Source organism: Drosophila rhopaloa, unplaced genomic scaffold (genome assembly GCF_018152115.1).
Source record: "Drosophila rhopaloa isolate 14029-0021.01 unplaced genomic scaffold, ASM1815211v1 contig_150, whole genome shotgun sequence".
Taxonomy (NCBI): Eukaryota; Metazoa; Arthropoda; class Insecta; order Diptera; family Drosophilidae; genus Drosophila; species Drosophila rhopaloa.
The window spans coordinates 2,553,399-2,571,190 of record NW_025335029.1 but is presented as its reverse complement, the minus strand read 5'-3'; the positions used below and the strand labels follow the sequence as shown (position 1 = coordinate 2,571,190).

Below are 17,792 nucleotides of genomic sequence, written 5' to 3'. Positions count from 1 at the left end.
GGGATGCATTCTTATGCTAAGAAGACTATTACCTAAATAAGAAGTGCATAATAGAAATAGAAGCAATCTTTTGATGTTGGTAGTACCATTGTTGTTACTGCTGGAGATGTTGCTGCTGTTTTTATTGGCAACTGCGTGGGTGAAATTTAGCAGACATAAATTTGGCGTCGTGTAGCTGCCGTTTTTACTTTTCCAGTGCGAGCAAATGAAGCGAAACGTGGGTTACACTTTTTTCCATTTGCCTCTGCCTCTGCCTTTATTTATTTTATTTCTGTTTTTTCCTATTTTTTGGGCTGCATCTACAGCTGCATATCTTTTTGAGTTACATATTTGTAACGTCTGCGGCCGGATAGACAACGAGGTGGTGGATGTGGATGTGAATGTGGCTGAATGGAGCTGCGTAGGCCGCTCTGCATCAGGTTGACCCAGTTTTCGCTTTCTGTCTCCGTTTTGGCCTGGGTTTTTGTGATTTTTTTGTGGAAATTATACGATATATGCAACCCGCTGCAGACTTGTTCCATGTTTGTCCGTTAATTTATGGCACTCGTTGCAGCTCAATCAATTTAGCACACATTCGTCTCGATCCAATCCGCGAGCCAGGGCACTTATTCAATTAAGCGCCACGTAACTTTGCCAGCACAAAGCGAATGCTCTCAGATTCCTACTAAACTAGTTTTGCACCCATCCATTTTCTTATTCTTCTTACTTTGCGGATTTTGCACATTTGATACAATAAAAACTGATGCGACAATGTCGAAAAGTTGTTTTCAGAGGGGCGTTGGAAAGTGCAGTGCTTTATTATGATTATAGGCTTACCATACAAATAGGCGTATACGCGATGGTGTTACACAAATAAACAATACGCCATGTGTGACAAGGCATTGTAAGGTAGTAAAACATGATAATTTTATTTATTTTCTTAATAACGAAAAGAAACTTTTATACAAATATGAAATAAAAATACCTTTTTATACAGTTAACAATAAAAATACACACAAATCTTAGTTAATAGGTAAATATTTTATTTGATTGTTCAGTACTACAAGCTCTTGATTAAATGGAAATATTGTTAAAGTTATTATACATTAGCAGCTTTCTGGCTGTGTGCAACCTTTGCCAATATACCCACCCATTTCCTTAGCTATTTCTGGAACCCTGATTCACTTCTAAGACACACCCGACTTAGAAAGGAAATAAACGCCCCCTGGGTCAACAAATGAACACCCCCACTTTGTGATATTTGCTTTTAGCCATAAACAAGTGGAGTAGAGTAGCTAACTGCATCAGTCAAAATACAAATTGGAATTGGCCATTGCAATCTTGGCCACATGCCACTCACATACCAACACACACACACACATACAGGGGCAAGTAAACACCCATACCAACAAGCGGACAAGTCAATGCACTTTTCACAAACACACAGACAGAGGGAAAAACAAGAGAGGAAGAGCGAGAGAGCGACCGTTAGTCGGCTGGCAGTGTGCGTGCCTAGATTTTGCAATAATTTCGTTTTCATTTCGAATTTGAGTTTCGTTTTCATTTCGCCTTCGAAGCACCAGTGCTCGGAAAATACGATTGTTTTCAACTTTACTTTCACTAATTATGTCACCAAAAGACCAACAGCCGCTCCTATTGTAAAGAGTTTTAGATGTCGTGTATATCTGATTTTATCCCATTCCTTTAATTGCCCGTCTAGACAAAGGAAAGGCCCTTTTTTGTCTGCTGCGCAATAATTTTTATATTGTCTGTATTCCTTGGGCCCAACCTCCGACCCCTTATTTTTTATAGAGAGCCTTTTTCGGGTTTTGCCACACAAAAAAGCTCTCTTGTGGTGGTACTTTTCGATTGGATTTTCCCGTCCTTGGACATTTACAATTTCGTTGTCCTAGGTCCGGGAAATGTGGAAAAAAAGGGATGTAAATGAGAGCAATGGAAGAGAAAAGAAATAGGATGTGCGGCTAAAAATTTCAGTTATTGAATTTATGCTCATTGCATACTCCAGTTAACAATATTGCTTTATCTATTTCATTAAAATTAAATATACATATTTAAATAATAAGTTATTAAAAAAGAAAAAAAAAAATAAAAATCAAATCTTTTTAAAAAAAAAAGTGCACGAATATAAATACTTTGAATTTTAAGTCAGCAACAGGACCCTAAAATAGTTTGAATATTTTTTTCAACATAATTACAATATCGTAGTTAAAAACTATGTATTAAACTGTTTGGATTCACTCAATTAAATTCGCCTTTCTAACGGCATTTGTTGGCCTAATCTAGAATTTTGAACATTAACTGATGATTTATTAAATCTACTACTTTTTCCACTGAAAAGTGCAGCAGAAAGTGCAAGTAAACGAAGAGATTTCCGGCACTCTTTTTTTATGGGATGCATTTTCTCTCTTCTGCGAAGAGCTTTGTGCAGCCCGCTCTCTGGTCTCTCGCCAAATTATTGAAATTGCACAAAGAAAAGTGAATCGAGAGAGCGGCTCTGCGATTGTGTAAGTTTTACATGGATGTGGATGCAAGAAACTTGTTTTCCTTTTTATGGCCTGCCCTGCAATTTGTGTTCTTGCAGTTGGCAGGGGATTGCAATTGTGGTAAAAAAAATACCACCCCTAGGTAGCGTAATTAGAGCAGTTATCAAACACACACATACAGTGGAGCTTCGGTTGCAGAAGAGAGTCCGCTGCACTCGGTTGCCTGTGTGAGTGTGTGACTGACCTATCTCAATGCAATTTTGCTTGCCCACCGCACACACACACACACGCACACTGTGGCACACCGACAGGCCGTTGTGCTCATTTATCTTTTATTTTTATACAATTTTTTTTTTGCTTTGCCGAGGCGTCAGCAACTATTTTTGCCGCAGACAAGATTTGCATTTTACATTTATTGTACACTTTGCCCCCATTTAATAGGTTTTCTTGTTGCTCGCTGTTTCGCTCATTTTAATAAACAATAATGTTCGTTGCATTTTTTTCACACGCACTGCAGCCGCTCAAAATTGTTGTTAATCGGTCTGGCTGTAATTGTTATGACCCAACTAAACGCGGTTCTCATTTATATACGGACTTATAATTATAGCTGAGTGTATATGGGTACAATTTTATGACGCCAATTTTATGGGCATTAAATTTAAGAAACACTCGACAGCTGCAATGTTTAACAAGTAGTGTGAAGAATTTATATATGGAAAATATTAAGTTTAGCAATCACTTAAAAAACGCAATAACAATTTAATGTTTTCAAGTAATAAGGAAAGTTTACATAAGGAATTCTTTTTAGCTCCCATAAATAAGTCCCATATTTTGGAAAAACATGCTTCCATTAAAAGTTGATAAGATCTTTAAATGTATTTTTGTATAATTTTAAATATATATTTTCTATTTATGTAGCTTAATGTCAACGGAACACCAAATCTTACCTGTTTCTTACCTTCTTTATACTTTCAGTTACCAACCAGAGAAACTCAAGCATAACAAAAAAGTGAGTTGACCAAAAAAACCCATTTTAAAGTTCTTTATAAGTAAACAACTAATTTAAAATGGAACGCCATAAAAAGTCAGGCGCCAAAAGAGTTAAGAAAGAAACCTTAACAAAAGACAAGTGGAAATTTACAAACGCCAAAAAGTTGAATAAATAAAAAATTACAAACACGCACTCAGTGAAAATTATGCAGGGATTTTTTGTTCGTTAAACAATTGAAATGAATTTTTGGAGAACTTTGAGAGGCAAAAAACCTGCTAAGAACTTTCATAAACAAATACTCATGAGTAATGAGTACCAAAAGCAGGCTTTCTTGGTTTCGTATCTATGCGAATTGCTATGGTTCTCTATATTTGCTGTTTTCTTGATTTTTTTTTGTCGGATAGCAACTTGACACTTCGAGTGAACTAACTCCAATAGGCAAAACACTTGAGAAGACTATTGAATGGCTATTCATCATTTGCTTGATATGTGTTATGCAAATGAGCCAAACTTTCTGCGCATGACGAAGTCTTGCCGTATAATTGGTTGCTAATTGAAAAAATCAATGTAGAATAAATAAATTATGCTAAATTAGCCGCTCTCAAAAAAGGGGGAGAATCGTACGATGACAGTGGACAATTTATAAAAGTTCAATTAGCCCCATAACGGTACTACTCAGTCCGCAGAACATTTAAGGCAAGTTAACACCTCCTTCGAATTGCCTGCTCGATGGTCCACCAGTTGCAGTCCTGGCCACCAAAAGCCGCTTAAATCAGCGGCTCAATCAATCAGAGACAGAAGGTTCTGTTCTGTTTTAAATTAAGAATTTTTTTGGCGCTTTTGAAACAAGCTTTCTTTTTTCCCCCTTGCCAGTACAGTGGGTCAAAAGCGATTTAAAAATGGGAACTAAATATGTAATATGATAAATGGATACTATCTTGGTCAGTTGAATACATACGTAACTTTAAATAATAAATAATAGTCATAAGTTCCTTTTTCAATTTATTAAATATCTCTGAGGCAAACTGATAAGTCGATTACTATAATTAACTTTTATTATTTCAATTATATAAAATCTCTCAAATTTTATAGTTACATATAATGATATTAAAAAATTTGTAAGCTGAAATATTTGGTAAGCGTTTTTTTTTTTAAACAATGTCGTTTCACTGTCTGCGCAAAATGACAAATGTAAGCTGTTCGCTGCCAAAGCAAAAAGCAATCCGCTCGCATTTATTCAGAACCTTTATGCGTACCTATATAGGTATATCCAATCCAGAAGGGAAATAAATGTCTTTTTTTCGGCTGCGTCGAGAACGTCACGTCAGCGCCATGTACTGATCTTCACGCGAGATATTCGGGGGCATTGGAGGATCGAGAGTGGCTACCAGGTAACACTGGACTCCAAGTCCAACCCGGACTTAATGCAGTCCTCTTGGAATGCCTTTTTGATTGCATTTCATTAAGTTTTTTTTCTCTTTATTTTGAATTTGTTTCGGCTTGGACTTTTGCGGGCATTTCAAAAATTTATGCACACTTGGCTGCCATTTTGAGCTTGTTAATTTTTCTTCATTTTTTTTCGATTCGTTTTTTGATTTGCTTTGGTGTTTCTTACCTTTCTCAGATTTTTAACAAGCGCCGTCAAAAAGGAAGTTTTTGTTTCGCTATATTAATGCGCGCATAAAGAAAAGCAACTGCAGTCAAAAAAATGTAATATATACACAGTTGAATGTGAATACAAGTGAATATATTTACTAAGCCTTTCATTTGCTGAGAAATACCAAAATAATATGGTATGGAAATTGAAATGTTTCTTTTATGGTGTCTCTAAAATAAATACTATTGATCATACTATTGTATATCAAATAAGGTTATTTAATTTGCAGTAAGAGTATTATTCAGTTACTTTTTTTAGGTATACCAAATTTTCTTAGTTGCTTAAAATGTTTAAAGTATTTTTTGTCGATGTTTTTTGGTAAGAAAGCCACACCCTTTGTCTTGCCATGAATCATGTACCCTATATTGTATTTATATGTACCAAACCCAGATGTTTTACATGGCTGTTCCAGTTTAAAACACCAAAAAGCACAAGCTTTAATATCCGTACACATGTACATATGTGGGATTTTTATTTTATCTTAATCGCATTGAAATATAATTTTTATAATCCGAGATTTTCAGCTTAAAAAGTTTTATGGAGTTTTTACCTGATGTGTGGCGATTACAAAATAAATTAACATTTTATAATAGGATTTAAGAAAAAACAAATAAAATAAAAACGAAATTGAGTCATGCCAGTTTCTGCCCCAAAAATTTGGATAATTTCAGCACTTTAGAGCCGCGAATTAGGTTGAAAAATTAAAATATACATACATAAAGCTGCGTATATAAGTGGTCAGCTACATATTTATAATATAATCGTTTGTCATAGCCAAGCTGTGAGCTTTTTGTTATTATTATTGTCTGTCCAACTGTTTGTTTACACATTCGAGCTTCAAGTTCGAATTTCAGTTCTCAATGTGAAGGTCAAAGTCAAAACACAATAAACGGCCATATCTGATTGGTCAGCGAATTGGGGACCCTAGGGGATGAAGCCCAGAAAATGACTCGATGTCTGGGGGGAAATAAGAACAAACAAATACATGTCTTGAAATTTAAACTTTGTAAGAAAAGTAAACATAAATCGATGTTCTAACCATTAATGAGCAATCTTCATGGAGATTTGTTGGTTATAAAAGATTCTGCGACAGCACAGGTTCTAAATCGTTTCTATGCTAAAAGTGAAATGTGGAAAAACCACTTTTCCAGGCTCTCTGCAGCAGGCCTTAACTGCAGGTTCGACTTCAACTTGGACTTGCAACTGGCATCTGTTGCTGGTCGAGTGTGCAATTTACTTTCAATGCCGCTTCTAGCCATTGTTGGGGCTTTCTTCTGCGGCTTTTGCACTTGTTTGTTGCCATGTTGCTGCGGTGCGACGATGTTGCCGCTGTGCGACGATGTTGCTGCTGCTGTCAGCGTCTAGTCAGCACGTTGCCCGCGTGTCTGGTTTTGTTGCATGTTGGCATGCAGCAGCAACAGCAACAGCAGCAACATCGGCCACTGAGCTGCTTGGTATGCAATTTGCAATAGTTGCGCTTGCGCAATTCAAATGCACACCCATACTCTGCGAGAAGCACACGGACATACATACATAACTCAGTTACGTAGTAGGAAAACCGAAGACCAAAGACGGAAGAGGGAAGACGTGTTGCAAGTGGCCAGGAAAACCGGAAAATCCACACGCTATGAGCAGAGAAAATGTGCATCTCCCCCTTTTCCTCAACAGCTTTACCATTCTTATTACACTAGACAGCAGAGGCTTTGATTTAAAATAAGATTGAATCAAAAATAAAAAGTTTTTATCCATAGTTTGCAAAAAAATATTAAACAACAAGAAATAGATAAATGTAACATTGGGCTTTTGTTGAACAAAAATACCTTAAACCAATAAAAGCTTTCAAGTTATTATGAGTAAATTTTAAGAATATTGACATTCTGAGAAACGTATAAGCTATTTTTGTTTAGACCCAGAAGAAAATTTATTAAACAGGGCTTGCAAAAGACATATATGCTATTATCAAAGAAGGAAGTAAAAAAATATTCTTTTTTTGTTGTAACCTCTAAAACAAATTGAAATTAGCAACATAGATTAAATAAAACTCCTGCATTTTGCACTCAGGTGTAAAATCAAAAGTTGATTTCCTCACATTGTATTTATGATGATAGTCGCGGGCCCAATTGAAATGGAAACCTCTGCCACAATCTACATATCGATCTCTCCTAACCAGTATGTGCCCCACTCGAATAGAACGAGATGGGCCTATCTCCATAGATAGTTTCGTAAACGGGTGGTTTAATTGCATTTATTATGATTGACACTGATAAATCGGCAATCTCTGGCTGTCATTTGAACACTTGCAGCAAATTGAACAATTAACCATCCATCAGGCCAAATTAAAGGCAATAGATGGTCGGGGTCTTACATAAACATCTGGCGATAGTTCGCAACCTGGTCAGTTGCTCTAAGCCGGGTTCAATGAGCCCGAGCCCTGCCCGCAGCTCGATCTTAAACCAAACAGGTAACTGCAGGAGTTCAGGTTCAGACCAGGCCAAGACCAGCAAGTGCATCGGAATAGCTCCAAAGTTTAAACTCTTTTCTGCATAGTCGATGGAGGGGCAAAAAACAAGGAGCGGGGAGTATTACGCAGCGATGGCAGCGATAAGTGGCAACCGAGCACTAAAGTACTGGCTTTGTTGGCCCATCTACGTCACCAGTTAGATTCTCGAAGAAGTACGGAACACTGTGGGAAAGTGGGAAACAGATAAGGCAGGGTGTTGAGATAAAGTCAAGGGCTTATCTGGAGCTATTCTCTTTTTTATATAACTACCCAGTATGAGCTCTGATTTCACAGATCTCAGATTAAAACCCGTATTCAATGGCTTAGTAACCACTTATTCCAAGCCCAATTAGAAACAAAAGCTCTTAAATGATGATCGATTGGTTTTACATTAATTTATAAACACTAAGATATTTATCAGATCTTTCGAAATCAATAATAAAATTCTGCACAGAAATAAAAGTCTTAAATGATGATCGATTGTCTATAGATAAACGACTAGTAAAACCCTTGATCTTAGGCTACTCAAAAATATAGCATATACCATACGATAGACAAAAATAAGAACACAATGATAAGAAATTGTCAATTTAAATTAGTCATTTTAGCTCTGAATATTGGGATATTTTAATTGGTTTGAATTATTAAAAAAGGTTTTAATTTATAATGCGATATTATTGTATTTACTTAAATTTTTCTACTAATTTCAAATTTTTTCTAATTTTGAAATGTTAATTTCATAATCTTAAAGTTTTTGAAGTGTGAAAGTTTTTTCATGATTTTTTAAGATGTTGTAACCTCATACTAGAGCTGCACATCGTAAAAAAAAACAAATCAAAAATGGTAATTAAGCACGTGCTACTTCCATTCATCTCTAATTATGCATGAATAAATATTCCCTCAATTCACACGCATTCCAATGGAACAACAACAATGTATTTCAAACAGAAATCAAAAGCGCAAAATGCGCAATAAATAAAATCGAATGAAAAACAGAGAAAAAGAAAGAAACCAACAGCAGCAATAACAACAATTTCAAGGCCAAAGTCTATGACGCCTGGGGGCCAAGACAAAAATATAGAAAACATGAATCTACTATATTTCCTGCTCCTTTTGCACTGCATTATTTGATTACACATTTTCTTAAAATTTTGTTTAATAAAATTCTGTAATTTCACACTAGTAATATTTAATATTTTACAAAGACACTCAAATTGTTCAACGAAAAAAAAACTTTAAGAAAAAGGTTTTGTTCTGTCAAAAAAAAGGACCAGTCAATTTGAAAAACCATAAAATTATGTCGAAAAGTATGCAATGAAATTTTTAATTCAGGGATAATATATTGTGTTTATATTGGACCACCTTTTTTGGTGTTCAACTTTTTTTTTATTTAAATAAATAATAAATTATTAAAAAATCAACTATATCTGTTTATATATTTGTACATTTAGAACCACAACCGCCCTTTACCACCAAGCAGAAATTTCACTTTCCTTATCAGCGAGGTCGGTCATAATGATAAGATTTGCGAGTGCAGCCAGTCCATTGTGATTGCAATGGATCCAGAGCAGTTGTACCGCCGGAAAGTGAAATTAAATTCAGTCATTGCTTTTTATAAGCCCAACACAAACGCAAATAGCTGAGTCAAAAAAAAGCAACAAATACTTAGAATGAAATTTGCAAAAAGTTGACATTGAAATTGGTTTTGCAAAAAAAAGAAAAAGTGAAATGAGATACGAGTAGGGGGAATTTGGGTAAACTGTTTTAATATTTGTTTCCCTATATATATATATTTGAGGTATATATATATATATATATTGTTTTATAAATAGAATAGTTGTTATACTAACTATTGTAAGAGTAAATTAAAAAGCTTTAGAATGAATAGGTATAAATTTGTTTAAGAGGCTCCACATGCGGCAACAAATTCATATCAGCTTAACCTTGAACTTTTTAGGTGCTCTTATCAAATTGCCAAAAAAATATATGGTGCAATCTAAAATATTTGCAGCTTTCGCTAGTATTTTGTCGCATGCTGTTCACACGACTGCGTTTTAAATGCATGTGTATGTGAGCGGAGCTGATAAGCTATGTGTACCCAGTGGTTTTCCGATTTGTTTCCAGTCTTCATTGGGATTTCAGTGCTATAATTTCATTTTAATCGGATGGTGAAGTGTGACTTAAAAGAAATAATTGCTTGTACTTGTATCTTTTTTTTTGAAGAGTGCCTGTTCTTTATATTCAAAAAATATTAGTAATTAGTCTTGTCATGCGTTATTAAATACTGATATACATATCCATATATACATAATATATTTTCAAATTTGCTTTTGTGTAAATATTGTATATCAGAATATTATATTATTTTATATATATTTTTTAGAAAATGTTAGAACTATTTAATAACAGTGTCCATTTAAACGTCATATAAAAATGAAATAATATATATGTTATATAAAATAATATTATCCACTTAAGCTTTCTTTTTAAATCAATAATAAATTTTGAGTTACATAAAAAATGTGGAAGAAAATTAGTTTAAAGGGAGTTAAATTATATACAGTTTAATAAGTATTAAATTGCAAAATACATAATGAATTAAAACCTTAAATAAATAAAAACAAAATATTCAAAAAATGTAATAAAATTAAATCAACATTATATCATTTATTAAAAAAAATATATTTACAAAATTTAACAAAATTATAAATTTTTATATCCAATCGCTAACTTTCGTTTTTTACCTTTCTTTTCGATTTTTAGACACAACACTGCCATATTGCAACAAAGAATATAGAACTGTTATCAAAAACCAATCTACCTCGTTTTCTGGGCCAATAAGCAAAAGTAAATTCAATTAAATGAGAAACCCCAATTCTCACTTAGGAAAATGGAACAGGCAATAACCAAGACCACATAAAGGAAAGCCACTAAACCGAACCGTTGAGATTACACAGTTGAGATCAATAGAGAGCCCTCGAAGATAGATCAAATCGCTTTTTCTTTTGGAAAACTGTATAAATCCAAGATGACGAAGAGCAATGGCGATGTGGAGGCACCAGCCCAGCCCCAATCTCTGGGTGGAAAGCCCAGCAATGGTCACAGTCAGTTGAATGGCAATGGCTATCACCAGAATGGAGGAGGACGTCGCGATTCCAGCCAGGCATTCACACCACTGCTGGCCCAGCACAACAATGGTTCCACCAACGGCGAGGTGACCACTCCGCCTCCTAGCACAGTGCTGTACGAGAGCACCCCGAGCAATAATAACGAGTGGAAGGCTCCGGAGGACCTGGGCCACCTCAAGAACGGCCTGGGCAACCTGCTGAGCAGCAATAACAATGGCACTGGCAACGGACACAGTCTCAGCGAAAAGTATGCCCACGAGCAAGCCCCCCTGACTGGGGGCTACAAGCTGCCCCCTCGATCCAGTGAGTCCGAGGAGTCCGACTTCGATTCCGACCTCAATGGCAGCTCCTCCGCGGAGTCCAGCTCCAGCTGCGGCCTCTTCGGCTGCCGACCCAGGTGGGCCAGGCGGTTCGCCTCCACGCATGTCTTCATGGTGGTCTTCCTGCTGGCCTACATCCTGCAGGGCATGTACATGACCTACTTCGTGTCCGTGATCACCACCATCGAGAAGCTATTCCAGATCAAGTCCAAGACCACCGGCATCCTGCTGAGTGCCAGTGAGATGGGTCAGATATGCACGGCCATGCTGCTGACCTACTTCGCAGGAAGGGGACACCGGCCCAGGTGGATAGCCTGCGGAATGGTCTTGTTCTCCATTGCCGCCTTTTCCTGTGCCCTGCCACACTTCATTTTCGGCGAGCAGCTGATGCACTCCAGTGCGATCCTGCAGCAGCCGCAGGTCACCCTTGCCCGGAACTCATCCTCATCCCTGTGGCTCGGGGAGCAGGTGAATCCCAATCTATGCATTTTGGGCGGCAATCAAACGCTTTCGGGCAGCGAGTGCAACGAGGAGCGCCAGTTGGAGCAGGCCTCCCACTCCAAGATCACCGTCATCGTGCTCTGCATTTTCTTTGGCAGCCTCTTGAGCTCGGGGATTGGCCAAACCGCCGTGGCCACTCTGGGTATCCCGTATATCGATGACAATGTGGGCAGCAAGCAGTCGCCCATGTACATGGCGGTCACCATTGGCATGAGGATCCTGGGACCCGCTTCTGGTTTCATTTTTGGCAGCTTCTGCACACGCTTGTATGTGAACATCTCCAATCCCGGCTTTGATGCCACCGATCCTCGTTGGATTGGCGCCTGGTGGCTGGGACCCGTGGCCATTGGTAGCCTCATGCTGCTGGCCTCCATTGCCATGTTCTCGTTCCCCAAACAGCTGAGGGGCAAGAAACCCTCACCAGGTCAGCCGGCGACTCCAGCAGCTCCAGTTGAGCCCGAGGAAAAGCCAAAGCTAAAAGGTAAGCTTGGGATAATTTCTAGGATTTCAAATGAGACCGATATCAAAAATATATTTTCATGTTTACATCTTATTGAGTCAACATATCAAAAACTCTCGAAGGCAAATGCCTATTAAAAATATATTATTTGGATATTTTATTAGATATATAATTCAATTTTATTATTTATTTCAAGTAATTTTAATATGATAATCACGTAACTTTAATATTCTGATAACAAATTCATATTCAACGAAATAATGTTTTTATAGTTTCTACATATAAATCCAAAAATGGCAGAATCAGTAGCAAGATCTTAAGATCACATTAATTTTGTTTCTATACAGAGATTTATCCTTATATTTTCCTTTCTATAGACTTTCCCAACCTTGTATTTTCCATTCTTTAGACTTTCCCAAGACGGTGCGCCGCCAGCTGAGCAACGACATCCTGATGTTCCGCACCGCCTCCTGTGTGTTCCACCTGCTGCCCATAGCCGGGCTCTACACGTTCCTGCCCAAGTACCTGGAAACGCAGTTCCGGCTGGCCACCTACGATGCCAATATGATAGCCGCATTCTGCGGCATCCTGGTCATGGGCATCGGCATCGTCATCTCCGGCCTGTTCATCCTGAAGCGGAAACCCACTGCCAGGGGCGTGGCCGCGTGGATCGCCTTCACTGCCCTCGTTTACTCAGCGGGCATGATCATCCTGATGTTTATCGGCTGCAGCATGAACGACTTTGCCGGCTACAAGCCAAGTGATGGCCACAGGTGAGTCTACAAATACTAACTGAATAGACTTTGGCTGTCCCGAAACCTAGTCGTTTGGTTGGCAGCCTGACTTCAGAAAAGATTAAAGATTTTTTTTAAAGTATAAATTAATTGGAAAATATGCACTTTGCAATGAAAAACAAAATTTTTTTTTTAATTTGTTGGCTTTAATCAAATTTCTTACATTTTTCATACGTATTAATTAGAATTTTGACCAACAGAAATTGTCTACCATTTTTAACCAGTTAAACTTATTTATCTCGTGTAATGAAGTGCGAAAATAGGGAAATAAAAAAAATTATAAAGTAAATAAAATATATACCAAAGCCAATAGATAAATATAAATCATTTTCCCAAAAACAGTTTTTTGTATGCCCTTTATGGCAATAGGCCGGCCTATTAAAACATTTTATGAAGTTTCGTTGTGCCCCAAAAAGTATACAGAATCTTTTCTCTAAGAGGGACAAAAGGTCCTTTGGACGTTTTAGAGGAGAAATATAATATAAAGCTGTGGCAGTAGGTTTAATTCAATTTCATAATACTTTTATCGAAATAAAGGTTCTATAGAGGGGATCATTTGGGATTTTGTTATTAAAATGTTATTAATTTCAATAAATTCCTAGTCCTGCTCTGATCGAGCCCACGTGCAGCGCCGCTCTCAACTGTACCTGTGATAAGGAGAGCTTTGCGCCCATCTGCGCCGATGGCAAGATGTACATCTCGGCCTGCCACGCCGGATGCAACAGCTCCTCGCTGCGGCCCAGCGACAATCGCATCCTCTACTCCGATTGTGCTTGCATTCCAGATGGTGAGATCCACTCAGATATCATGGTATATCCCAGTATTTCAACCCCTTTACGATTTGCAGCTCCTGAGGCGGTCAACGGTTACTGTGATAATAACTGCAAGAACTTCATCTACTTTATACTGATCTTTGCCATTTGCGTATTTATGCATTCCACCTCCGAGGTGGGCAGCATGCTGCTCGTCATGCGCTGTACACATCCAAAAGGTAACAACCTGGAGTACGAATTTATTTATAATACATACTTACCGAAACATACATTTATCCAACAGATAAGGCCATGGCCATGGGTGTGATTCAGTCGGCCATCGGCCTGTTCGGCAATGTTCCTTGTCCGATCATCTACGGCGCAGTGGTGGACTCCGCCTGCCTCATCTGGAAGTCCGTGTGCGGCAAGCACGGTGCCTGTTCGCTCTACGATGCGGATACCTTCAGGCAATATTTCCTAGGTGAGTCATTTCTGCTAAAGATAGAGATTTATGTAGAGAAGAGATCGAGTTTATATGAGTGATTTTATTATGAGAAAACCATTTTAGAAATCGGAAGATCAGATCTATTACATGGTTAATTATATTTATAACATTACAATAAACTTTATAATTTGTGCTTTTAATATAAGACGATTAAAAATATTTTAGAAAAACTTTCCCCAAATAAATACCGATGCTTTAGGGTATAAATCCAAAAATTCAAGTTTATACAAATCCTAAAATATCTGTTTTGTATCTTGACGTGATAATATTTACATTTAAATAGTAAATGAAAAATATATTAAACAAGTACGAACTTACAATTCCATACAACACCTCAGCTTGATAACTAATATAAATTATTTTTGAACAATCTTATACTATCCCCAGGAATCACGGCCGGCATTATGTTCCTAGCATTCCTGATGGACCTGGTGGTGTGGCGCAAGGCGCACCGCATCGACATCGCGCCAGAGGATCCGCCAGAGGGTGGGCCCACGCCCAACGGAAGGTCCTTGGAGGCGTCCGAGTCCAAGCAGCCCATAACTCCAGCGCCGGACACGACGGTCTAGGGGGAGCGGGACGGAGACGAGCCTTGCAACTGCTGCAAGTTTTCCAATAAACGTTTACCTTAATTGTTAATTAGTTATCATTTTGTCTAGTTTGTTAGCCTAGTGCAAGAGTTATGTATTTAGTTAAGTGGCATCTTCGAGCGTCGGGAGACCTCATTAAAATCTACATTAAAACGCGCTCGTCCAGCCCCCCGCTCCAAATCCCTGCTCCATATTCTACATAAAACCTATGAATTACGATTGAATTCTGTGTAAATCTCAACGCGAAACGAAGAAATGAAATTCTAGACATTATCATAATTGAGCGTAATTGAACGACACATATATATGAAGAGATACTGGTCGAAAATTGTGCAAACGCAAGAACATTTATAAATCTTTATGTGTAACAGCTATATCGCGATGTATGTATATCTGTAATTAATATATTAGACATATACATTTACATGTATGTATGTAATTGCAACCTATCTGTGGTAGTTAAATTTTAGTTAAAATTCAAATTAATTGTCTAAGTTTGTCATACAACAACAGCGGTAACAAAAATATACGAAAAGAAATTAAATGGAAAACTATATACAAGTACTAAATAAAGATGCATTTTATTTAACTCGTATGGTTTTAATTTAAGAGAAAGTAAGTGTTCTTGGACTATGGGAATCATGATTTAAAAAATCTCAGTAGTTCTGGAATAAGTTAACTAAGAACCACCTTTTGTTGGTATCCGCCGAGTCATTCCTTAAAAAATTCTTTTTTCTACCAAAAATGTGTTTTTTATTAACAATTTCAATAAAAAATTCTTAAATTTACGAAATGCAACATCGCTGCATCTGCCTTTTCGCCTAACAAAAACAACAAATTGTGTTATACAAAACGAAAACTTCAAATCCTTGCAAAAACTTCCTTGGGCTATTGTCTCTGAAATAACAAAAACAGTGGATGAGTAAGTCGTGCCCAGCGGGCAGATCGCAAATGGAGATTGTCTGCGTGCGCCCACAGGCGAGTAGAATAAAGTAATGGTATCAAAATCAGCTATCCGGCGACCACAGCTTGAATGTGCGGTCGAACGAGGTGGTGGCTATGTACTGCGAGTTGGGCGCAATGTCCACCGATATGACCTTGTTATCGTGGCCCTGTAGCGTCTTCAGCGGCTGCCACGTCTTGTTGGACCAAATCTTCGTGGTCGAATCGTAGGAACAGGTGACGAGAAAACTGCCGCACTCCTGCTGGTACTTCACATCCGAAATCAAGTTGGTGTGGGCGGGAATGGTGTAGACGGGCTGACGTCGCCGCAGGTCCCAGATCTTGCAGGTGTTGTCCTGGGACCCCGTCGCGATGTGGAATCCATTCGGCGAGAAGTCCACGCCAAACACGGCACCCAGGTGTCCCTCCAGAAACATGATGCAGCGCCCGGTGCGCAAATCCCACACCCGCCCGAAGGCATCCAGTCCGCCGGTGGCCAGGACACTGCCATCCGAATGATAGCTGAGGCAGTGCACCGGCTTAGCGTGTCCCTCCTGATGCAGCACCTCTGTCTTCTGCTCCAGATCCCACAGCCGCCAGCTGGAGTCGTAGCAGGCAGTGGCTAGGAAACGTCCGGACGGATGGAAGGAAACCTTGGAGACGCGATGCGGCATGTGGCCTGTGATGTCGGCGATGGACTCCTCGTTGTTGAAGCCCCACAGCTTGACGGCGCCATCGTGGCCGCCCGACGCCATGGCCACAACGTTCTCCTCGTCCGCTTTCACACCCGGCCGCAAAGCCACTCCACCCACATAGCTGGCATGTCCGCGCAGCGTCTGCTTCAGCTCGCAATCGGGCACACTCCACAGCTTGCAGAGACCCGACCACGAAGCGGTCAGCAGGAGTGTGGAATCCGTGCTGAAGGCGGCACTGCTCACGGGGCGCGTGTCGCCCACCTGGGAGCACAGAGGAGCCAACGACTGGAGTTTCTTCTGCATCTCCACCATGCGACCAGCTCTCGTGGCACTGGGCACTTCGAGGGCGTCACGGGCCCGAACCAAGCGATCCTTGGCACGCGGCAGGGAGTAATCAGCCAGCCAGAGCCGGGCAATGCGCAGAGAGTCGGGTCCCTCGTGATACCAGGTGGCCTGATCCTGCTCCCGCTGCTGCTGCTTGCGCTCCTCCTCCTCGTACTGCTTCTTGTTGATGGCGTGCTCGCCCAGTCCCGCGAGGAGTTCCTTGAGACGTCTTCGCCGCTCCGCTGGCCCTTCACCAAAGTAGCAAATCGGCTCGTTCAGCTGGCGTAGATTGCTCTTGATCTCCGTGTCGTCGGTGGAGACATTTATCTGGCGAGCCCGCTTCTTGCGCTCGAATTCCTCCAGCAGTGCCACCTTGTCCCGCTCCATTTCCGTCTCCAAATCAAAATAGTCATCGTCTATTTTGTTGGCCAGTGTAGCAGCAGTGGGTGGTGGTGCTGCTGCCTGTTTCGAGTTGTTCGTCTTTTTCGTCGACTCCTCGTAATCCTCATCGGAATCTATGTCCTCCAGTTGTCCGCCTGTGCTTGTTGTTGTTGCTCCAGACGCTGCCGGCGTTCCCTTAGTGGTTGTTGTTGCTGTTGCCTCAGACGCCGCGGCATTTTGCCGCTTGCGCTCCGATTCCTCGAGCGATCCATAGTGGAGCGTGCGCTGCCGCTTGATGTATTGTATATCGTCGTCATCGGACATTCTGGGCTCCAACAAACGAACGGTAAAGAATTAATTTTAAAACAAAATTTCGCCGAAAAAACGAAGGAAACAACAAAAAAATATCGGTCAATGAAAACGTTTTGTTGCCTAGTGTTGGACAACGCCGAGGGGGTGGGATGTCCATCGATGTTTAGCACACGAAGCGACGTGTACATCGATAGTTTTAGAACGGGTGTCCCAAATATAAATATTTAATTATTTATTTTCCTTTAATTTTCGTTTTCTTGCTAGTTATAAAAAACATTTATATCTTACATTTTTATTGCGTTCATTTTTTCCTTTTTAATAATATAAGGTAAAGATATATAAAATAAACATTATAAAATAACACCAATAAAACATTATTAAGACAGATTGAGAAGTAATCTATAATCTTATAAATTTGGCGGATAAGGACTTTGCTTAAACTTCTTAAAATACATAT

The 17,792-nt window shown here is 39.3% G+C and overlaps 2 protein-coding genes across 5 annotated transcripts in view; one reads left to right on the top strand and one right to left on the bottom strand.

Moving 5' to 3' along the window:
• Positions 1–15,241, top strand: part of LOC108049400 (solute carrier organic anion transporter family member 74D) — a 28,711-nt gene extending 13,470 nt beyond the window's left edge. For 2 of the 4 annotated variants that reach the window (XM_017130570.2, XM_017130571.2), the window contains exons 3-9: positions 3,459–3,492; positions 10,395–12,061; positions 12,450–12,813; positions 13,437–13,621; positions 13,682–13,825; positions 13,891–14,067; positions 14,479–15,241. In XM_017130570.2, the coding sequence (XP_016986059.1) occupies positions 10,660–12,061; positions 12,450–12,813; positions 13,437–13,621; positions 13,682–13,825; positions 13,891–14,067; positions 14,479–14,660 (2,454 nt within the window). In that variant the 5' untranslated portion in view covers positions 3,459–3,492; positions 10,395–10,659 and the 3' untranslated portion in view covers positions 14,661–15,241. Of the gene's footprint in view, positions 1–3,458; positions 3,493–10,394; positions 12,062–12,417; positions 12,814–13,436; positions 13,622–13,681; positions 13,826–13,890; positions 14,068–14,478 lie in introns of those variants that run through there. The other 2 variants (XM_017130572.2, XM_017130573.2) reach the window with 2 other exon arrangements.
• A 169-nt stretch (positions 15,242–15,410) lies between these two features.
• Positions 15,411–17,464, bottom strand: LOC108049401 (U4/U6 small nuclear ribonucleoprotein Prp4). The gene has a single exon (XM_017130574.1). It carries the CDS (start codon positions 17,345–17,347, stop codon positions 15,689–15,691), a length of 1,659 nt encoding a protein of 552 aa, XP_016986063.1. The 5' UTR covers positions 17,348–17,464; the 3' UTR covers positions 15,411–15,688.
• Between the last annotated feature and the right edge of the window lie 328 nt (positions 17,465–17,792).

Coding starts and splice junctions, on each gene's coding strand:
- LOC108049401 (XM_017130574.1), bottom strand. CDS start 17,347: ATGTCCGATGACGACGATATACAATACATCAAGCGGCAGCGCACGCTC.